Source organism: Schistocerca piceifrons, unplaced genomic scaffold (genome assembly GCF_021461385.2).
Source record: "Schistocerca piceifrons isolate TAMUIC-IGC-003096 unplaced genomic scaffold, iqSchPice1.1 HiC_scaffold_896, whole genome shotgun sequence".
NCBI classification, from domain to species: domain Eukaryota; kingdom Metazoa; phylum Arthropoda; class Insecta; order Orthoptera; family Acrididae; genus Schistocerca; species Schistocerca piceifrons.
In genome coordinates this window covers 30,557-52,900 of record NW_025729164.1, presented here as the reverse complement: position 1 = coordinate 52,900, position 22,344 = coordinate 30,557, and the positions used below count along the sequence as shown (strand labels likewise).

At 56.1% G+C, this 22,344-nt stretch overlaps 3 protein-coding genes across 3 annotated transcripts; 1 reads left to right on the top strand and 2 right to left on the bottom strand.

Annotated features, from left to right (window-relative positions):
* Positions 1-1,759: 1,759 nt before the first annotated feature.
* LOC124771136 (glycine-rich cell wall structural protein 1.8-like) lies at positions 1,760-4,240 on the bottom strand. The gene has a single exon (XM_047249291.1). It carries the CDS (start codon positions 4,238-4,240, stop codon positions 1,760-1,762), a length of 2,481 nt encoding a protein of 826 aa, XP_047105247.1.
* Positions 4,241-5,339: 1,099 nt separating this feature from the next.
* LOC124771135 (glycine-rich cell wall structural protein 1.0-like) lies at positions 5,340-6,574 on the bottom strand. The gene is made up of 3 exons (XM_047249290.1): positions 6,548-6,574; positions 5,659-6,498; positions 5,340-5,576 (listed from the first exon to the last, which is right to left on the bottom strand). Exons 1-3 carry the CDS (start codon positions 6,572-6,574, stop codon positions 5,340-5,342), a joined length of 1,104 nt encoding a protein of 367 aa, XP_047105246.1.
* A 158-nt stretch (positions 6,575-6,732) lies between these two features.
* Positions 6,733-12,986, top strand: LOC124771134 (proline-rich protein 36-like; the record flags this gene model as incomplete). Its single annotated transcript, XM_047249289.1, has 2 exons — positions 6,733-6,783; positions 11,257-12,986. Coding segments are annotated over exons 1-2 (1,781 nt in total), but the record flags the coding sequence as incomplete, so codon positions are not given.
* Between the last annotated feature and the right edge of the window lie 9,358 nt (positions 12,987-22,344).

Genomic DNA, 22,344 nt, shown 5'->3' with positions numbered 1-22,344 from the left:
TCCTCCTTCTCCCCCTGCCCTCATTCCTTTCTCGCCTCCTCCTTCTCCCCCTGCCCTCATTCCTTTCTCGCCTCCTCCTTCTCCCCCCTGCCCTCATTCCTTTCTCGCCTCCTCCTTCTCCCCCTGCCATCATTCCTTTCTCGCCTCCTCCTTCTCCCCCTGCCCTCATTCCTTTCTCGCCTCCTCCTTCTCCCCCTGCCCTCATTCCTGTCTCGCCTCCTCCTTCTCCCATGCCCTCATTCCTTTCTCGCCTCCTCCTTTTCCCCCTGCCCTCATTCCTTTCTCGCCTCCTCCTTCTCCCCCTGCCCTCATTCCTTTCTCGCGTCCTCCTTCTCCCCCTGCCCTCATTCCTTTCTCGCCTCCTCCTTCCCCCCCTGCCCTCATTCCTTTCTCGCCCCTTTCTTCTCCCCCTGCCCTCTTTCCTTGCTCGCCCCCTTCTTCTCCCCCTGCCGTCTTTCCTTCCTCGCCTCCTTCTTCTCCCTTGCCCTCTTTCCTTTCTCGCCTCTTTCTTCTGCCCCTGTCCCCTTCCCTTTCTCACTTCCTTCTTCTGCTCCTGTACCCTTTCCTTTCTCACTTCCTTCTTCTGCTCCTATCCCCTTTCCTTTCTCAATTCCTTCTACTGCTCCTTCTCCACTTTCCTTTCTCGTTTCCTTCTTCCGCCGTGTCTCCTTTCCTTTCTCGCCTCCTCCTTCCGCCCGTGTCTCCTTTCCTTTCTCGCCTCCTCCTTCCCCCCGTGCCACCTTTCCTTTCTCGCCTCCTCCTTCCGCCCGTGTCCCCTTTTTTTCTCGCTTCCTTCTATCGCCCGTGTCCCCTTTCTTTCTCGCTTCCTTCTATCGCCCGTGTCCCCTTTCTTTCTCGCTTCCTTCTATCGCCCGTGTCCCCTTTCTTTCTCGCTTCCTTCTATCGCCCGTGTCCCCTTTCTTTCTCGCTTCCTTCTATCGCCCGTGTCCCCTTTCTTTCTCGCTTCCTTCTATCGCCCGTGTCCCCTTTCTTTCTCGCTTTCTTCTATCGCCCGTGTCCCCTTTTTTTCTAGCTTCCTTCTATCGCCCGTGTCCCCTTTCTTTCTCACTTCCTTCTATCGCCCGTGTCCCCTTTCTTTCTCGCTTCCTTCTGTCACCCGTGTCCCCTTTCCTTTGTCGCTTCCTTCTTCCGCCCCTGTTCCCTTTCCTTTCTCACTTCCTTCTTCCGCCACTGTCTGCTTTCCATTCTCACTTCCTTCTTCCGCCACTGTCTGCTTTCCATTCTCACTTCCTTCTTCCGCCACTGTCCCCTATCCATTCTCACTTCCTTTTTCTCCCCTGTCCCCTTTCCTTTCTCACTTCCTTTCTCCACCCCTGTCCTCTTTCCTTTCTCGTTTACTTCTTCTGCCCCTTATCACCCCCTTGCCTCTCTTCTCGCCTACTTGCCCCCTTGTCGCCTACTTGCCCCCTTGTCGCCTACTTGCCCCCTTGTCGCCTACTTGCCCCCTTGTCGCCTACTTGCCCCCTTGTCGCCTACTTGCCCCCTTGTCGCCTACTTGCCCCCTTGTCGCCTACTTGCCCCCTTGTCGCCTACTTGCCCCCTTGTCGCCTACTTGCCCCCTTGTCGCCTACTTGCCCCCTTGTCGCCTACTTGCCCCCTTGTCGCCTACTTGCCCCCTTGTCGCCTACTTGCCCCCTTGTCGCCTACTTGCCCCCTTGTCGCCTACTTGCCCCCTTGTCGCCTCCTTGCCCCCTTGTCGCCTACTTGCCCCCTTGTCGCCTACTTGCCCCCTTGTCGCCTACTTGCCCACTTGTCGCCTACTTGCCCACTTGTCGCCTCCTTGCCCACTTGTCGCCTCCTTGCCCACTTGTCGCCTCCTTGCCCACTTGTCGCCTCCTTGCCCACTTGTCGCCTCCTTGCCCCCTTGTCGCCTCCTTGCCCCCTTGTCGCCTCCTTGCCCCCTTGTCGCCTCCTTGCCACCTTGTCGCCGACTTGCCCACTTGCCGCCTCCTCGTCGCCCCCTTGCCTCCTCGTCGCCCCCTTGCCTCCTCGTCGCCCCCTTGCCTCCTCGTCGCCCCCTTGCCTCCTCGTCGCCCCCTTGCCTCCTCGTCGCCCCCTTGCCCCCTCGTCGCCCCCTTGCCCCCTCGTCGCCCCCTTGCCCCCTCGTCGCCCCCTTGCCCCCTCGTCGCCCCCTTGCCCCCTCGTCGCCCCCTTGCCCCCTCGTCGCCCCCTTGCCCCCTCGTCGCCCCCTTGCCCCCTCGTCGCCCCCTTGCCCCCTCGTCGCCCCCTTGCCCCCCCTTGCCACCTTGCCCCCTCGTCGCCCCCCTTGCCCCCCCTTGCCACCTTGCCCCCTCGTCGCCCCCTTGCCCCCTCGTCGCCCCCTTGCCCCCCCCTTGCCACCTTGTCGCCTCCTTGCCCCCTTGTTGCCCCCTTGTCGCCTCCTTGCCCCCTTGTCGCCTCCTTGCCCCCTTGTCCCCTCCCTGCCCCCTTGTCCCCTCCCTGCCCCCTTGTCTCCTCCCTGCCCCGCCTCTCGCCCCGTCCCCTTGTCGCCCCCTTGCCCCGCCTCTCGCCCCGTCCCCTTGTCACCCCCTTGCCCCGCCTCTCGCCCCGTCCCCTTGTCGCCACCTTGCCCCGCCTCTCGCCCCGTCCCCTTGTCGCCACCTTGCCCCGCCTCTCGCCCCGTCCCCTCGTCGCCCCCTTGCCCCTCCTCTTGCCCCGTCCCCTCGTCGCCCCCTGGCCCCGCCTCTCGGCCCGTCCCCTTGCCCCGCCTCTCGCCCCGTCCCCTCGTCACCCCCTTGCCCCGCCTCTCACCCCGTCCCCTCGTCGTCCTCTCGCCCCGCCCCCTTGCCCCGCCTCTCGCCCCGCCCCCTTGCCCCGCCTCTCGCCCCGCCCCCTTGCCCCGCCCCCTCGCTTCGCCCCCTTGCCCCGCCTCTCGCCCCCTTGCCCCGCCTGTCGCCCCCTTGCCCCGCCTCTCGCCCCCTTGCCACGCCTCTCGCCTCGTCCCCTTGTCGCCCCCTTGCCCCGCCTCTCGCCCCGTCCCCTCGTCGCCCCCTTGCCCCTCCTCTCGCCCCGTCCCCTCGTCGCCCCCTGGCCCCGCCTCTCGGCCCGTCCCCTTGCCCCGCCTCTCGCCCCGTCCCCTCGTCACCCCCTTGCCCCGCCTCTCACCCCGTCCCCTCGTCGTCCTCTCGCCCCGCCCCCTTGCCCCGCCTCTCGCCCCGCCCCCTTGCCCCGCCTCTCGCCCCGCCCCCTTGCCCCGCCCCCTCGCTTCCCCCTTGCCCCGCCTCTCGCCCCCTTGCCCCGCCTGTCGCCCCCTTGCCCCGCCTCTCGCCCCCTTGCCACGCCTCTCGCCTCGTCCCCTTGTCGCCCCCTTGCCACGCCTCTCGCCTCGTCCCCTTGTCGCCCCCTCGCCCCGCCTCTCGTCCCGTCCCCTCGCCCCGCCTCTCGTCCCGTCCCCTCGCCCCGCCTCTCGTCCCGTCCCCTCGCCCCGCCTCTCGTCCCGTCCCCTCGCCCCGCCTCTCGTCCCGTCCCCTCGCCCCGCCTCTCGTCCCGTCCCCTCGCCCCGCCTCTCGTCCCGTCCCCTCGCCCCGCCTCTCGCCCCGTCCCCTCGCCCCGCCTCTCGTCCCGTCCCCTCGCCCCGCCTCTCGTCCCGTCCCCTCGCCCCGCCTCTCGTCCCGTCCCCTCGCCCCGCCTCTCGTCCCGTCCCCTCGCCCCGCCTCTCGTCCCGTCCCCTCGCCCCGCCTCTCGTCCCGTCCCCTCGCCCCGCCTCTCGTCCCGTCCCCTCGCCCCGCCTCTCGTCTCGTCCCCTCGCCCCGCCTCTCGTACCGTCCCCTCGGCCCGCCTCTCGTCCCGTCCCCTTGCCCGCCTCTCGTCCCGTCCCCTTGCCCGCCTCTCGTCCCTTCCCCTTGCCCCGACACTCTCCCCTCCCTGCTCCGCCATTCGCCCCTCCCTGCCCCGCCACTCGCCCCTCCCTGCCCCGCCACTCGCCGCTCCCTGCCCCGCCTCCCGCCTCCTTGCCCCACCTCCCGCATCCTTTCCCCGCCTCCCGCCTCCTTTCCCCGCCTCCCGCCTCCTTTCCCCGCCTCCTTTCCCCAACTCTCGCCTTGTCCCCTTCTCTCCTCCTTGCCCACATCCTGCCTCGTCCCCATATCTCCTCCTTGCCTGCATCTTGCCTCGTCCCCTTATCTCCTCCTCTCCTACATCTTGCCTCGTCCCTTTCTCTCCTCCTTGCCCGCATCTTGCCTCGTCCCTTTCTCTCCTCCTTGCCCGCATCTTGCCTCATCCCTTCCCCTCCTCCTTCCCCCACCCGTGTTCTTATCCATTTCTTGCCTCTTCCTGCCTCTGTACCCCCCTGTCCTCGTCCCTTTCTCACGTCCTTTCTCTGCCCTGTCCGCATCTCCTTATCCTCGTTCCTTATTGACATTCTTTCCTTCTCCTATTGCCCTTTCACTTCTTAACCTCCTTCCTTTCTCCCATTTCTACTTCACTTCTTGACCTTCTTCCCTCCTCCCACAGCCTCTTCAGTCCGTGGCCTTCTTCCCTCCTCCCAAAGCCCCTTCAGTCCGTGGCCTTCTTCCCTCCTCCCAAAGCCCCTTCACCTCATGATCTTCTTTCCTCCTTCCAAAGCGTCTTCACTTCATGATCTTCTTTCCTCCTTCCAAAGCGTCTTCACTTCATGATCTTCTTTCCTTCTCCTCACCTGTTCCCTTCTTGTCCTCTAGCCACCGTCCCCCACTTGACATTCGCACTCATCCATTCCCATCCATTCTCAATATCCTGCCCACTTTTTCCCCTCCATTGTCTTTGTTCCTTTTCGACCATGTTTTCCTTTCCATGTCCTCTTTCCTTTCTAACCTAGTTTCCCCTCGGGATTGTCGTTACTTGGACCCTTTTCGACATCGTTTGCACTCCCAGGTCGACCCTTTTTCGCCTCATTTCCCATCCTGAGTCGACCTTTTTTGACGTCATTTTCTCTCCCAATTCCTTAACCCAGTTAGACTTCTTTTCTCCTCCCTCATCTTCATCATTTAACTGACCTCGTTTGCCCTCCAATTTTCTCCCGTTTTGACCTCTTTTCCTCTCCCTAATCTTCCTCCCTTTTTGACCTCTTTTGCCCTCCTTTTTTGACCTCATTTCCCCCTCCATCATTTTCCTCTTTTTTTGACCTCTTCTCTCATCCCTCATGTTGCTCTTTTTTGACCTCTTCTCTCGTCCCTCATCTTCCTCCCTTTTTGACCCTGTTTCCTCTTCGTTATTTTCACCCACTTTTGGACTCTGTTCCCCTCCATCGTCCTTGGCCCTATTTAACCTTGTTTCCCGTTCCTCATCTTAGGATCTGTTTGATCTCGTTTTCCCTCATGTCCCTTGTAGACCATATCTCCTCATCCCCAAATTTGTCCATTGCTGACGTTGTTTCTTCCTCCCATGTCCTTGTTGCTGTCACCCTTGTCCTCATTGATCCCTCCACTGTCCTTGTTTGTGCCATCAGTATCCTCATTACTCTCTCCACTGTCCTTGATGCTATCACCTCTCTTCTTGTTGCCTGCTCCATTGTCCTTGCTGCTAGCATCTCTGTCCTTGCCGCTACTGTCTCCGTCCTTGCCGCTACCGTCTCCGCCCTTGCCGCAACCGTCTCCGCCCTTGCCGCAACCGTCCTATTTCCCCCCTCCCTCTGCGTCGTTGTTGCCCCCCTCCCCCCGCGTCGTCGTTGCCCCCTCCCTCCACATCGTCGTTGCCCCCTCCCTCCGCATCGTCGTTGCCCCCTCCCTCCGCATCGTCGTTGCCCCCTCCCTCCGCGTCGTTGCCCCACCCTCCGCGTCGTCGCCCCCCTCCCTCCGCGTCGTCGCCCCCCTCCCTCCGCGTCGTCGCCCCCCTCCCTCCGCGTCGTCGCCCCCCTCCCTCCGCGTCGTCGCCCCCCTCCCTCCGCGTCGTCGCCCCCCTCCCTCCGCGTCGTCGCCCCCCTCCCTCCGCGTCGTCGCCCCCCTCCCTCCGCGTCGTCGCCCCCCTCCCTCCGCGTCGTCGCCCCCCTCCCTCCGCGTCGTCGCCCCCCCCTCCCTCCGCGTCGTCGCCGCCCCCTCCCTCCGCGTCGTCGCTGCCCCCTCCCTCCGCGTCGTCGCTGCCCCCTCCCTCCGCGTCGTCGCTGCCCCCTCCCTCCGCGTCGTCGTTGCCCCCTCCCTCCGCGTCGTCGTTGCCCCCTCCCTCCGCGTCGTCGTTGCCCCCTCCCCCCGCGTCGTCGTTGCCCCCTCCCCCCGCGTCGTCGTTGCCCCCTCCCCCCGCGTCGTCGTTGCCCCCTCCCCCCGCGTCGTCGTTGCCCCCTCCCCCCGCGTCGTCGTTGCCCCCTCCCCCCGCGTCGTCGTTGCCCCATCCCCCCGCGTCGTCGTTGCCCCCTCCCCCCGCGTCTTCGTTGCCCCCTCCCCCCGCGTCTTCGTTGCCCCCTCCCCCCGCGTCGTCGTTGCCGCCCCCTCCGCGTCGTCGTTGCCACCCCCCTCCGCGTCGTCGTTGCCACCCTCCCTCCGCGTCCTCATTGTCCCCTTTCCCTCCCTTTGTGTCCCCGTTGCCCCCTTCGTCCGTATCCTCATTAGCCACCTACATCCGCTTCCTCTTTGAACCCCTCCATATCCTTGTTGCTCTCTACTCTCACTTCAGTGTCGTCGTTCTCTACTCTCACTTCAGTCTCATCGTTCTCTACTCTCACTTCAGTCTCATCGTTCTCTACTCTCACTTCAGTCTCATCGTTCTCTACTCTCACTTCAGTCTCATCATTCTCTACTCCCAATGCAACCTTGTCATCGCCCCTCCTGCTGTTTCCTCATCAGGTCTACCACTGTATGTTTTCATGAGCATAGGATACTGAATGGTGCACCCACAGTACACCAAATATACTAAGTGTTGTCAAGGAGACAACGAATGTGTGGCAGTCATCCACGAAAACCACTCACAGGGACTCCATTGTCACTTGCTGCTCCGCATTGGCTACACTTGGCCAATACATGGTCACCTCCTCCACTGTGAGGACCCAGATTGCTGTCGTGGCTCGCGCATGACTGTTATCCTCATCTTGTTGGACTACCCAATTTTAGCTGCTCTGTGGCGGACTTATAGGGGGATTATATCATGCTGTCTAAGAGTGGGCCTCTGGCCTTCTCTCTCAGGCCTCCACTGTCCCCACATTTTAACTTTTCTGCACTCTTTCTTTGCTGTTTGTTTGCCTATGTGTGTTCATCTCACCTTCTCTTTTAGGCTGGAGATTTTAGTGGTTTGCATAGTGTCTAGCTCATCCTTTCTTATTCTTCTGATCGGGCAGCCTCGACCATCTGCTATATTATTTTAATATCTTCCACTACTTTTCCGTTTAGTGTATGTTTTCTCGTTTTGGTTAGCTTCTTTTGTTTTCTCTTTCTTTGTGATTCCCCATTAGTTTACCAACCTGTCTCTTTCCCCAACTCCTTGGGAATTGTTTTAACTTGAGCCTTCTTTCCATCTGGAGAAAGAAACTGATAACCCTATAGTTTGTTTCCTTTATCTTCCAAATCAACCAACCAATCCTCATCAGCCTCCACTCTGTTGTGTCTTTGTTTGTCAGGCCCCTCCCTCCACATTCATGTTGACTTCCATCCTCGTCCATCCACCTCCCTCCTATACTTTATTCTTTCCTCACACCCTTCATCCTACCTCCTATACCTTATTCTTCCCTCACACCCACCCTCCTATGTCCTTGACCTTGTTCTTCTCTCACACCCTCCCTCATACTCTCATTACCCTCCTCCCTTCCTGTCCTTGTTCCTCACTTATTCCCTCCCCCAATATCCTTCTTCCCTTATTTATTCCCTCCCTCACTATCCTTCTTACTCACTTATTCCCTCCCCCAATATCCTTCTTCCCTTATTTATTCCCTCCCTCACTATCCTTCTTACTCACTTATTCCCTCCCTCACTATCCTTCTTCCTCACTTATTCCATCTGTCTCTCCCCAGCCTTCTTCCTCACTTATTCCATCTGTCTCTCCCCATCCTTCTTCCTCACTCATTCCGTCCGTCTCTCCTCATCCTTGTTCCTCACTTATTCCGTCCGTCTCTCCTCATCCTTGTTCCTCACTTATTCCCTACTACCCTATCCACCTTCCTCAGTTACTCCCTCCCTCCCTATCCTGCTTCCTCATTTGTTTCATCCCTCCCTCCCCAATCCCCACTTAATCTCTCCCTCCGTCCCCATCCTTGTTCCTCACTTCCCGCCCTCCCTCGTCCGTGTACCACACTTGTTCCTTTGCTCCCTCCCTCCTTCACCGTCCCTGTTCCTCACTTGCACCTTCCTTCCCTCCCTCCCTCCTCGTCCTTGTTCCTCACTTGCTCCCTCACTCCCTCCCTCCTCGTCCTTGTTCCTCACTTGCTCCCTCCCTCCTCGTCCTTGTTCTTCACTTGCTCCCTCACTCACTCCCTCCTCACTCATTCCCTCCTTACTCCCTCACTCCCCCCTCCCTCCCACCCTCCTCACGCCCTCCATCCCCCCTCCCTCCCACCCTCCTCACGCCCTCCATCCCCCCTCACGCCCTCCATCCCCCTCCCTCCCTCCCTCCTCACGCCCTCCATCCTCACTCATTCCCTCCTCACTCCATCCCTCCCCCCTCCCTCCTCACGCCCGCCCTCCCTCCCTCCCTCCCTCCCTCCCTCCCTCCCTCCTCCCTCCCTCCCTCCTTACTCCCTCCCTCCTCATCTTTGTCCCTCACTTACTCCCTCCCTCCTCATCTTTGTCCCTACTTGCTCCCTCCTTGTCCTTGTTCCTACTTGCTCACTCCCTCCCTCCCTCCCATCTCATCTGCATTCCCCACTTGCTCCCTCCCTCCCTCCCTCCCACCTCGTTCGCATTCCTCACTTGCTCCCTCCTTCCCTCCCTCCTCGTCCGCATTCCTCACTTGCTCCCTCCCTCCCTCCCTCCCTCCTCGTCCACATTCCTCACTTACTCCCTCCCTCCCTCCCTCCCTCCCCGTCCGCATTCCTCACTTGCTCCCTCCCTCCCTCCCTCCCTCCCCGTCCGCATTCCTCACTTGCTCCCTCCCTCCCACCTCGTCCGCATTCCTCACTTGCTTCCTCCCTCCCTCCCACCTCGTCCGCATTCCTCACTTGCTCCCTCCCTCCCTCCCTCCCACCTCGTCCGCATTCCTCACTTGCTCCCTCCCTCCCTCCTTGTCCGCATTCCTCACTTGCTCCCTCCCTCCCTCCTTGTCCGCATTCCTCACTTGCTCCCTCCCTCGCTCCCTCCCTCCCTCCTCGTCTGCATTCCTCACTTGCTCCCTCCCTCCCTCCCACCTCGTCTGCATTCCTCACTTGCTCCCTCCCTCCCTCCCACCTCGTCCACATTCCTCACTTGCTCCCTCCCTCCCCCCTCCCCCCTCCCTCCCTCCCTCCCTCCCTCCCTCCCTCCCACCTCGTCCGCATTCCTCCCTCCCTCCCTCCTCGTCCGCATTCCTCCCTCCCTCCCTCCTCGTCCGCATTCCTCACTCCCTCCCTCCCCATCCGCATTCCTCCCTCCCTCCCCATCCGCATTCCTCCCTCCCTCTCTCCCCATCCGCATTCCTCCCTCCCTCCCCATCCGCATTCCTCCCTCCCTCCCCGTCTGCATTCCTCCCTCCCTCCCTCCTCCCCTCCCTCCCTCCTCGTCCGCATTCCTCACTTGCTCCCTCTCTCCTCGTCCGCATTCCTCACTTGCTCCCTCTCTCCTCGTCTGCATTCCTCACTTGCTCCCTCCCTCCCACCTTGTTCCCATTCCTCACTTGCTCCCTCCCTCCCACCTTGTTCCCATTCCTCACTTGCTCCCTCCCTCCCACCTTGTTCCCATTCCTCACTTGCTCCCTCCCTCCCACCTTGTCCTCATTCCTCACTTGCTCCCTCCCTCCCACCTTGTGCTAATTCCTCACTTGCTCCCTCCCTCGCACCTTGTCCGCATTCCTCACTCGCTCTCTCCCTCCTCATCCGCATTCCTCACTCGCTCTCTCCCTCCTCATCTGCATTCCTCACTCGCTCCCTCTCTCCCTCCCTGTTCGCATTCCTCACTTGCTCGCTCCCTCCCTCCCTCCCTCCTCGTCCTCATTCCTCACTCCTCACTTGCTCCCTCTCTCCCTCCCTCCCCCCTCCTAGTCAGCATTCCTCATTTGCTCCCTCCCTCCCTCCCCATCTGCATTCCTCACTTGCTCCCTCCCTCCTTCCCCCCCTCCCTCTTCATCTGCACTGCTCACTTGCTCCCTCCCTCCCTCCCTCCCTCCTCGTCCTCATTCCCCACTTGCTCTCTATCTTCTCTTCTGAGTTCCTCATGTGCTCCCTCCCTTCTCGTCTGCTTTCCTCACTTGCTCCCTCCCTTCTGGTCTGCTTTCCTCACTTGCTCCCTCCCTTCTGGTCTGCTTTCCTCACTTGCTCCCTCCCTTCTGGTCTGCTTTCCTCACTTGCTCCCTCCCTTCTGGTCTGCTTTCCTCACTTGCTCCCTCGCTTCTGGTCTGCGTTCCTCACTTGCTCCCTCCCTTCTGGTCTGCGTTCCTCACTTGCTCCCTCCCTTCTGGTCTGCGTTCCTCACTTGCTCCCTCCCTTCTGGTCTGCGTTCCTCACTTGCTCCCTCCCTTCTGGTCTGCGTTCCTCACTTGCTCCCTCCCTTCTGGTCTGCGTTCCTCACTTGCTCCCTCCCTTCTGGTCTGCGTTCCTCACTTGCTCCCTCCCTTCTGGTCTGCGTTCCTCACTTGCTCCCTCCCTTCTGGTCTGCATTCCTCACTTGCTCCCTCCCTTCTGGTCTGCATTCCTCACTTGCTCCCTCCCTTCTGGTCTGCGTTCCTCACTTGCTCCCTCCCTTCTGGTCTGTGTTCCTCACTTGCTCCCTCCCTCCCTTTCTCCTCGTCCGTGTTCCTAACTTGCTCAACACCTCCCTCCCCTTCCTCACTTACTACCTCCCTACCCATCCTCACACTGTCACTTACTCCCTGTTCTTATTCCTCACTTCCTCACTCACTCCCTGTCCTTATTCCACACTACCTCACTCACGCCCTGTTTGTATTACTCACTCTCACTCACTCCCTGTTCTTATTACTCACTCTCACTCTGTCCTTATTCCTCACTCGCTCACTGTCCTTATTCCTCACTCACTCATTCTCTGTCTGTATTCCTCACTCACTCACTCACTCTCTCTCTCTTTCCTCCCTCACTCACTCACTCTCTCTCTCTTTCCTCCCTCCCTCCCTCCTCTTTCTTTCCTCCCTCCCTCGCTCTTTCTTTCCTCCCTCCCTCGCTCTTTCTTTTCTCCCTCCCTCCCCCGCTTTTTCCAGCCCTCGCTCGCCCTTTCGAGCCCTCGCTCGCCCTTTCGAGCCCTCGCTCGCCCTTTCGAGCCCTCGCTCGCCCTTTCGAGCCCTCGCTCGCCCTTTCGAGCCCTCGCTCGCCCTTTCGAGCCCTCGCTCGCCCTTTCGAGCCCTCGCTCGCCCTTTCGAGCCCTCGCTCGCCCTTTCGAGCCCTCGCTCGCCCTTTCGAGCCCTCGCTCGCCCTTTCGAGCCCTCGCTCGCCCTTTCGAGCCCTCGCTCGCCCTTTCGAGCCCTCGCTCGCCCTTTCGAGCCCTCGCTCGCCCTTTCGAGCCCTCGCTCGCCCTTTCGAGCCCTCGCTCGCCCTTTCGAGCCCTCGCTCGCCCTTTCGAGCCCTCGCTCGCCCTTTCGAGCCCTCGCTCGCCCTTTCGAGCCCTCGCTCGCCCTTTCGAGCCCTCGCTCGCCCTTTCGAGCCCTCGCTCGCCCTCGCTCGCCCTTTCGAGCCCTCGCTCGCCCTCGCTCGCCCTTTCGAGCCCTCGCTCGCCCTCGCTCGCCCTCGCTCGCCCTTTCGAGCCCTCGCTCGCCCTCGCTCGCCCTTTCGAGCCCTCGCTCGCCCTTTCGAGCCCTCGCTCGCCCTCGCTCGCCCTTTCGAGCCCTCGCTCGCCCTTTCGAGCCCTCGCTCGCCCTTTCGAGCCCTCGCTCGCCCTTTCGAGCCCTCGCTCGCCCTTTCGAGCCCTCGCTCGCCCTGCCCCGCCCCGCCCTCGCTCGCCCTGCCCCGCCCCGCCCCGCCCCGCCCTCGCTCGCCCCGCCCCGCCCCCGCTCGCCCGCCCCGCCCCCGCTCGCCCGCCCCGCCCCGCCCCCGCTCGCCCCGTCCTGCCCTACCCCGCCCGCCCGCTTCCCCGTACCATCCTCGCCCACCCACTCCCGTGCACCACCCTCACCCACTCCACCATACCGCACTCACCAGCCCGCTCACCACCTCCCTCCTCGTTTGCCCGTCCGCCCGCTCCCCCATTCCCGCCCTTGCCCGCCCGGTCCCTCATTCCCGCCCGGCCCCCCATTCCCGCCCGGCCCCCCATTCCCACCCTTGCCCACCTGCCTGCCCCCTCCCCCGTTCTCCCTTTGTCTGCCCACCCCCCTCTCCCGTTCCCCCTTTGTCCGCCCGCCTGCTCCCTTCCCCCCGTTCCCCACTCGCCCGCCCCCTGCCCTCTCCCCCCTGCCCTCTCCCCCATTCCCCACTCGCCCGCCCCCTGCCCTCTCCCCCCCTGCCCTCTCCCCCATTCCCCACTCGCCCGCCCCCTGCCCTCCCCCTGTTCCCCACTCGCCCGCCCCCTGCCTGCTTCCCCATTCCCCACTCGCCCGCCCCCTGCCCTCCCCCCGTTCCCCACTCGCCCGCCCCCTGCCCTCCCCCCGTTCCCCACTCGCCCGCCCCCTGCCCTCCCCCCGTTCCCCACTCGCCCGCCCCCTGCCCTCCCCCCGTTCGCCCCTCGCCCGCCCCCTGCCCTCCCCCCGTTCGCCCCTCGCCCGCCCCCTGCCCTCCCCCCGTTCGCCCCTCGCCCGCCCCCTGCCCTCTCCCCCCCTGCCCTCTCCCCCGTTCGCCCCTCGCCCGCCCCCTGCCCTCTCTCCCGTTCGCCCCTCGCCCGCCCCCTGCCCTCTCTCCCGTTCGCCCCTCGCCCGCCCCCTGCCCTCTCTCCCGTTCGCCCCTCGCCCGCCCCCTGCCCTCTCTCCCGTTCGCCCCTCGCCCGCCCCCTGCCCTCGCTCCCGTTCGCCCCTCGCCCGCCCCCTGCCCTCTCTTCCGTTCCCCCTTCGTCCACCCCCTGCCCTCTCCCCCCGTTCCCCCCTCGCCTGACCGCCCGCCCTCTCTTCCGTTGCCCCCTCGCCCGCCCGCCCGCCCTCTCTTCCATTGCCCCCTCGGCCGCCCACCCGCCCTCCTTCCCTCTCTCTCTTTCGTTGCCCCCTCGCTCGCCTGCCCTCACCCCACTCCCCCGTTGCCCCCTCCTTTGCCTTCCCGCCCACCTGCTCCCTCTGTCCCCCCACAGACCACCAGTAAACCAGCTCTGGAGATCAGCTTGATGCTGACTGATCCTGGATCGGTTTTCTGCTACAAAGTTTTCACGATATGGGATAGATCATGGTGGGCCCTGAGTACACCAAACGAACTACATGTTATCAAGGAGTCAGCGAATGTTCGGCAGTCATTCATGCAAACCACTCACAGGGGCTATGCTGTATTTGTTGGCTCCACATTGGCTATACTTGGCTAACATATGGTCACCTCCTCCATTCCGATGACCAAGTTCGATGTCATCATAGCTCACAGATCACTTTTACTTCTTGTTGGACTGCCCAATTTTAGTCTAATCACTCTGTGGCAGACTTGTAACCTTCCCAGCACCCTGCCTCCAGTCTTGGATGAGAATGCCTCAATGGCTATGTTTTACATTTTCTTTGAAAGGGGGGTTTCATCACGCAATCTAAGGGTGAGCCTCTTGTTTTCTCTCCCAGACCTCCACCATCCCTCCAATTTAACTTTTCCACACTCTTTGTTTGCTGATTATTTGACTTGGTGTTAGTCATGTACATGTGTGTGTTCATCTCGCTTTCTCTTTTAGGCTGGAGATTTTAGTGTGTTTCATAGTGGCGGGCTCTTCCTTTTTGTTTTATTCTTGTGATCAACCAGCTACATTATTTTAATACTTTCCACTACCTTTCATTTTCTCCTTTCTGTGTGGTCCCCCATTAGTTTTCTGCACGTTTTCCTTTCCCCAACTCCTTTTGAGAATAGTTTTAGCTGTAACATTGTTTGCATGACGATAAAGGGACTAATAACCCTGTAGTTTGGTCCCTTTACACCCCAAACCAACCAACCAACCTCTGTCTCCCTTCACTCTTTCCCCCTCTGTCTCCCTTCACTCTTTCCCCCTCTGTCGCCCTTCACTCTTCCCCCCTCTGTCTCCCTTCACTCTTCCCCCCTCCTCTGTATCCCTTCACTCTTCTCCCCTCCTCTTTCTCCCTTCACTCTTCCCCCCTCCTCTGTCTCCCTTCACTCTTCCCCCCTCCTCTGTCTCCCTTCACTCTTCCCCCCTCCTCTTCCCCCCTTCACTCTTCCCCCCCCCTCCTCTGTCTCCCTTCACTCTTCCCCCCTCCTCTGCCACCCTCCACTCGCCCCCCCTCCTCTGCCACCCTCCACTCGCCCCCCCTCCTCTGCCACCCTCCACTCGCCCCCCCTCCTCTGCCTCCCTCCACTCGTCCCCCCTCCTCTGCCTCCCTCCACTCGTCCCCCCCTCCTCTGCCTCCCTCCACTCGTCCCCCCTCCTCTGCCTCCCTCCACGCGTCCCCCCCTCCTCTGCCTCCCTCCACTCGTCCCCCCCTCCTCTGCCTCCCTCCACTCGTCCCCCCCTCCTCTGCCTCCCTCCACTCGTCCCCCCCTCCTCTGCCTCCCTCCACTCGTCCCCCCCTCCTCTGCCTCCCCCCTCCTCTGCCTCCCTTCACTTGTCACTCCCTCCTCTGCCTCCCTTCACTCGTCCCCCCTCCTCTGCCTCCCTTCACTCGTCCCCCCCACATCCTCTGCCTCCCTTCACTCGTCCCCCCCCCTCCTCTGCCTCCCTTCACTCGTCCCCCCCCCTCCTCTGCCTCCCTTCACTCGTCCCCCCACCTCTGCCTCCCTTCACTCGTCCCCCCCTCCTCTGCCTCCTTTCACTCGTCCCCCCTCCTCTGCCTCCCTTCACTCGTCCCCCCCTCCTCTGCCTCCCTTCACTCGTTCCCCCCTCCTCTGCCTCCCTTCACTCGTCCCCCCTCCTCTGCCTCCCTTCACTCGTCCCCCCCTCCTCTGCCTCCCTTCACTCGTCCCCCCTCCTCTGCCACCCTTCACTCGTCCCCCCCTCCTCTGCCTCCCTTCACTCGTCCCCCCCCCCTCCTCTGCCTCCCTTCACTCGTCCCCCCTCCTCCTCTGCCTCCCTTCACTCTCCCCTCTCCCCCCTCTGTCTCCCCTCACTCTCCTTCTTGTGTCTCCCCTCACTCTCCCCCCATTCTCCATTCACTTTCTGCACTTTCCCCTCCTCTGCCTGCACTTTCCCCTCCATCTCCCTTCACTTTCCCCCCCATCTCCCTTCACTTTCCCCCCATCTCCCTTCACTTTCCCCCCATCTCCCTTCACTTTCCCCCCATCTCCCTTCACTTTCCCCCCATCTCCCTTCACTTTCTCCCCATCTCCCTTCACTTTCCCCCCATCTCCCTTCACTTTCTCCCCATCTCCCTTCACTTTCTCCCCATCTCCCTCCACTCTTCCCCTCTGTACTCCCTCCACTCTTCCCCTCTGTACTCCCTCCACTCTTCCCCTCTGTACTCCCTCCACTCTTCCCCTCTGTACTCCCTCCACTCTTCCCCTCTGTACTCCCTCCACTCTTCCCCTCTGTACTCCCTCCACTCTTCCACTCTGTACTCCATTCTTCCCCTCTCTACTCCCTCCACTCTTCCCCTCTCTAGTCCCTCCACTCTTCCCCTCTCTAGTCCCACTACTCTTTCCCCTGTCTATTCACCTCTATAGTCCCTTCACTCTTCCCTTCTCTACTCCAGTCACTCGTCCCCTCTCTCTCTTCCCCTCTCTAGTCACTTATCTCGTCCCCTCTGTCTCTTCCCCTCTCTCTACTGTACATAGCAGGTTTGTAATTATACTCACCCGAATGCCTTGCAGTACTTACAGCTAAACTGACATACAAAGTGATTGCTTTCACAGTGGCCTGCCCTCTGATACGTAGGTGTTTCTGTTGAAGGGCCTGGAAGAGAAGGTGGTGAAAGATCAGTTAAGTATGTCTTGTGTTAAGCCTTAAAAGAGAATGGTTGGATGGGGGTGAAAGAAACTTGAAAACAATCTACTGATCCTTCAACCAGTGTTACTTGTCTCACTTTTAGCGTCTCTCTCCTAGTGGTACATGTCCCTGTGCCTCACCAGTGAAGTCAGTGCATGAAGAGACACTTTGTGAAGAAAACTTTTTTTTTTGCGAATGAGGGGGGGCCATCTGCTGTCATACTCCTCTCTGGATAGCCCCAGGAATCATTTCTTCAGCGTCCAAAGAGGCAAATAAGTCCACTGAAGTGTAAAGGTTAAAACAGGAGTAGTAAGGTCTTGCTTGTATACCAAATGGGTTTTAAACTTGTGGGCAGTTAGTGATCACATGAGTGGGCAATCAACGAGCTGAAATTCACTTGACTTTGGATTAGACAGTGTGTTGTCTCAGCACAGAGGTTGGCAATTAAGCCTGTGGCCAACTTGATGCATTTATGTTGGACTGTTTTGGCGAGTTTTAGATGTATGAGCCATGCTAATAACATCAGTCCATCTAGGATTATATGAAGACTACGAAATTGTGAGAGATTTGTTGTGTTGTGTCACCTCCACAGGACCTATGACTTAGGCATTTCAGAGCTGTTGTTTTTATGTTGCTCAGGTTTGATAACCAAAGAGCTTTTTGTCAAATGTGAGGCCTAGAAACTTTATTGAATCATTGATCTTCATTACATTGTTCTTTGTGACCATGGTTTGTGGAATGTAAATGGATGATGAATGTAGCAAATGGATGTGAGCAGTTTTCCCCAATGAAAACATGCAACCATTGCACACTGTCTACTCAGTCAGCCCCTTGATAGCCACTATATCACTGTTGCAGGGTTGGAGTAGGAGCAAAATGTGCCTTAAATAAGTGATTAGGCCCACCTCTCTAGATTTGTAATCATGTACATTGATAATGAAGGTTGTAATACTCAGTACATCCAAGACCCCCTCCCTATGGACACTGTTCTCCTATTAAAATCTATTGGACAGGACTTTGTATGTGAAGAATTATATAAAGATTGGAGTCGTACCCAAAGGCCAGATTCATGAAACTATCTGATGGTATTATGCCTCCATGTAGTAACATAGCCTTTCTGTGAGAAGATGCATACTACGTAATGCCTATGTAGGATAGTGTGCTTCCAGCTGGATCAGATTATCAGTGGTGAGTTCATATCTGTGGAACCAAGTAAGTGGATTCAAATACTATATGGCAGTTCATCATCCCCTCCAAGGTCATTCCTACACAACTAGTGAAGATAATACTAAGAAAACTATTAGGACAGTTTTTGTCCTTGACTGCTTCCTGGCAGCAAGACAGTTTTTTCTAACTAATCTCAGAAGTTGTTTTTTGCCTCAGAAATTCGTTGCATTCAAGCTTAAAACATGCTTAAGGATCCTGCGGTATTTAACATCTCCAAATTGCAGCAACAGGCCCAACACAGGTAGGAGATCTTTCTGTGATCAACAGCAACCCTCCTCAAATCTTTATTGGCATGGCTCCCCACTGCAGCACTGTTCCATCCACATAATCTTGTTGGGCTTTTTCCTGTTCCACTTACTATGAGTGCAGAAGCCTTTCTCTTAAATACTGGGTGGTTATAATTAAACTTTTCCTATTTAACACATTATAACACACAAACTAATTACAGTATGAGGAGCAAATTTGGTAGCATTAATGTCAAGGATGTGAGGAAGAGAAATAAAGCAGAATCAGTACAATTGAAACACTTCTAATGTGGTGCTACAGTGCATCATACCATTACATACTGGTACCACTACTTCTTCAGAAGGGGCTCTATGTAGTGCCCATCAGTGTCCAGAAAAGTCTGAAAGCACAGAATTGCATTCTACACAACAGAACAAAGCATGTCTGTAGATATGCTGGCTACCTCTCTTGATGTACTGTGCTTCAGATCAGCACATGTGTGAATGTTCCCCTGGTAAACCCTATCATTCAGGTAACCCCACAACCAAAAATCACAGGGAGTCGGATTAGATGATCGTGCTAGCCAGACATTTGGAAACAGTCAAAGCAGGTGAACTTCATGAGAGATGTGTGGTGGAACCCCGTCTTACATGAAAACTGTTGAGTTCAACGCATCTCCCTCTTGTAGGTATGACATGCTGGCAAAGCATATGGCAGCAGTGCTGGCCAGTCACATTGCACGTCTTTGGTCCTGGAGCACCAATCTGTTCAGAAAAAGAATGGGCCATTGATGAACTTAGCTGTGAAGCCACACCATATGGTGGCACATTCATCATACAGAGGAACTTCATGCACAGTCACTGGAGGTGAAAATCCCCATACTTGGCAATTCTATGTGTTCAACCCACCTGTCAGAGGAAAATGAGCTTCATCTATCCTTAGGATGATCAAGGGCCAGCCCTCATCAACTTCAATCCTTGTGAGAAAGTGGAGAGCAAAGTCGACATGTCAGTGTGCATGCTGTAGTGCAAGCTGCTATATGATATGAATCTTGTATGGATACCATATGCGAATGGCTCAAATCACCTTGTGTACAGTGGACCATGGGATGGTCAACTGTTGTGACACAGCGCGCGCACTGCCTGATGATTGGGAAGTGCACGCAGTGTTGTCTGCCATAACAACAGGAATTTCATCAATCATGTGTGGTGCAACTGGTCATCGGCATCTTCCCAGAGTGACATCCAGTTCTCCAATTGATTCAAACTTTTTCATCACGCTCTGCACAACAGGTGGAGGAAGAGGACCCTTCTGTAATCCTTTCAGCTGGTGATATTCTCGATGTGCAGCTGCAGCATTACTGTTGTTTTGACAATAGAGCTTCACCAATAATGCCGTGCTCCATTTGTCCAAGCTCATGTTGACACGTCAACAAGTGAACTGTGATTGGTCAGGTGTGTGAGACTATGAATCATGATGACTGATCATGGCAGCTGGTGGCCATAGTTGGAACTGGACGGTGGCGCTGTGACACATGGAAATCATGCACCCCATACCCTAGACTTTAATGCTACCATGTTTGGTTGTTGTTGTTGTTGTTGTTGTTGTTGTTGTTGTTGTGGTCTTCAGTCCTGAGACTGGTTTGATGCAGCTCTCCATGCTAGTCTATCCTGTGCAAGCCTCTTCATCTCCAAGTACCTACTGCAGCCTACATCCTTCTGAATCTGCTTAGTGTATTCACCTCTCGGTCTCCCTCTTCGAATTTTACCCTCCACGCTGCCCTCCAATACTAAATTGGTGATCCCTCGATGTCTTAGAACATGTCCTACCAACCGATCCCTTCTTCTAGTCAAGTTGTGCCACAAGCTCCTCTTCTCCCCAATTCTATTCAATACCTCCTCATTAGTTATGTGATCTACCCATCTAATCTTCAGCATTCTTCTGTAGTACCACATTTCTAAAGCTTCTATTCTCTTCTTGTCCGAACTATTTATCGTCCATGTTTCACTTCCATACATGGCTACACTCCATACAAATACTTTCAGAAACGACTTCCTGACACTTAAATCTATACTCGATGTTAACAAATTTCTCTTCTTCAGAAACGCTTTCCTTCCCATTGCCAGTCTACATTTTATATCCTCTCTACTTCGACCATCATCACTTATTTTGCTCCCCAAATAGCAAAACCCCTTTACTACTTTAAGTGTCTCATTTCCTGATCTAATTCCCTCAGCATCACCCGATTTAATTCAACTACATTCCATAATCCTTGTTTTGCTTTTGTTGATGTTCATATTATATCCGCCTTTCAAGACACTGTCCATTCCGTTCAACTGCTCTTCCAAGTCCTTTGCTGTCTCTGACAGAATTACAATGTCATCAGCGAACCTCAGAATTTTTATTTCTTCTCCATGGATTTTAATACCTACTCTGAACTTTTCTTTTGTTTCCTTTACTGCTTGCTCAATATACAGATTGAATAACATCAGGGATAGGCTACAACTCTGTCTCACTCCCTTCCCAACCACTGCTTCCCTTTCGTGTCCCTCGACTCTTATAACTGCCATTTGCTTTCTGTACGAATTGTAAATAGCCTTTCGCTCCCTGTATTTTACCCCTGCCACCTTTAGAATTTCTTCTCCATGGATTTTAATACCTACTCTGAACTTTTCTTTTGTTTCCTTTACTGCTTGCTCAATATACAGATTGAATAACATCAGGGATAGGCTACAACTCTGTCTCACTCCCTTCCCAACCACTGCTTCCCTTTCGTGTCCCTCGACTCTTATAACTGCCATTTGCTTTCTGTACGAATTGTAAATAGCCTTTCGCTCCCTGTATTTTACCCCTGCCACCTTTAGAATTTGAAATTTGTCAAAAGCTTTCTCTAAGTCTAAAAATGCTAGAAACGTAGGTTTGCCTTTCCTTAATCTTTTTTCTAAGATTAGTCGTAGGGTCAGTATTGTCTCACATGTTCCAACATTTCTACGGAATCCAAACTGGTCTTTCCCGAGGTCAGATTCTATCAGTTTTTCCATTTGTCTGTAAAGAATTCGCATTAATATTTTGCAGCCATGACTTATTAACCTAATAGTTCGGTAATTTTCACATCTGCCAACACCTGCTTTCTTTGAGATTGGAATTATTATATTCTTCTTGAATTCTGAGGGTATTTCGCCTGTCTCGTACATCTTGCTCACCAGATGGTAGAGTTTTGTCAGGACTGGCTCTCCCAAGGCCGTCAGTAGTTCTAATGGAATGTTGTCTACTCCGGGGGCCTTGTTTCAACTCGGGTCTTTCAGTGCTCTGTCAAACTCTTCATGCAGTATCATATCTCCCAGTTCATCTTCATCTACATCCTCCTCCATTTCCTTAATATTGTCCTCAAGTACATCGCCCTTGTATAGACCCTCTATATACTCCTTCCACCTTTCTGCTTTCCCTTCTTTGCTTAGAACTGGGTTTCCATCAAAGCTCTTGATATTCATGCAAGTGGTTCTCCTTTCTCCAAAGGTCTTCTTAATTTTCCTGTAGGCAGTGTCTATCTTACGCCTAGTGAGATAAGCCTCTGCGTTCTTACATTTGTCCTCTAGCCATCCCTGCTTAGCCATTTTGCACTTCCTGTCGATCTCATTTTTGAGACGTTTGTATTCCTTTTCGCCTGCTTCATTTACTGCATTTTTATATTTCCTCCTTTCATCAATTAAATTCAATATTTCTTCTGTTACCCAAGGATTTCTGCTAGCCCTCATCTTTTTAGCTACTAGATCCTCTGCTGCCTTCACTACTCCATCCCTCAAAGCTACCCATTCTTCTTCTACTGTATTTCTTTTCCCCGTTCCTGTCAATTGTTCCGTTATGCTCTCCCTGAAACCCTGTACAACCTCTGGTTATTTCAGTTTATCCAGGTCCCACCTCCATGAATTCCCACCTTTTTGCAGTTTCTTCAGTTTTAATCTACAGTTCATAACCAATAGATTTTGGTCAGAGTCCACATCTGCCCCTGGAAATGTCTTACAGTTTAAAACCTGGTTCCTAAATCTCTGTCTTATCATTATATAATCTATCTGATATTTTCTACTATCTCCAGGGTTCTTCCATGTATACAACCTTCTTTCATGATTCTTGAAACAAGTGTTAGCTATGATTAAGTTATGCTCTGCGCAAAATTCTACCAGGCGGCTTCCTCTTTCATTTCTTAGCCCCAATCCATATTCACCTATTATGTTTCCTTCTCTCCCTTTTCCTTCTCTCGAATTCCAGTCACCCATGACTATTAAATTTTCGTCTCCCTTGACTACCTGAATAATTTATTTTATCTCATGATACATTTCATCAATTTCTTTGTCATCTGCAGAGCTAATTGAAATATAAACTTGTACTACTGTAGTAGGCGTGGCCTTTGTGTCTATCTTGGCCACAATAATGCGTTCACTATGCTGTTTATAGTAGCTTACCCGTACTCCTATTTTTGTATTCAATATTAAATGTACTCCTGCATTACCCCTATTTGATTTTGTATTTATAACCCTGTATTCACCTGACCAAAAGTCTTGTTCCTCCTGCCACCGAACTTCACTAATTCCCACTATATCTAACTTTAACCTATCCATTTCCCTTTTTAAATTTTCTAACCTACCTGCCCGATTAAGGGATCTGACATTCCACGCTCCAATCCGTAGAACGCCAGTTTTCTTTCTCCTGATAACGACATCCTCTTGAGTAGTCCCCGCCCGTTTGGTACATGTACAGTAATTACTTTCTGTGTCATAAAATTTTAAATAGGGAAAGTTTACAATAGTATGGTAAGGAAAGCTGCTACTCAGCATACATGGAGGTGATGAGTCACAGACAGGCA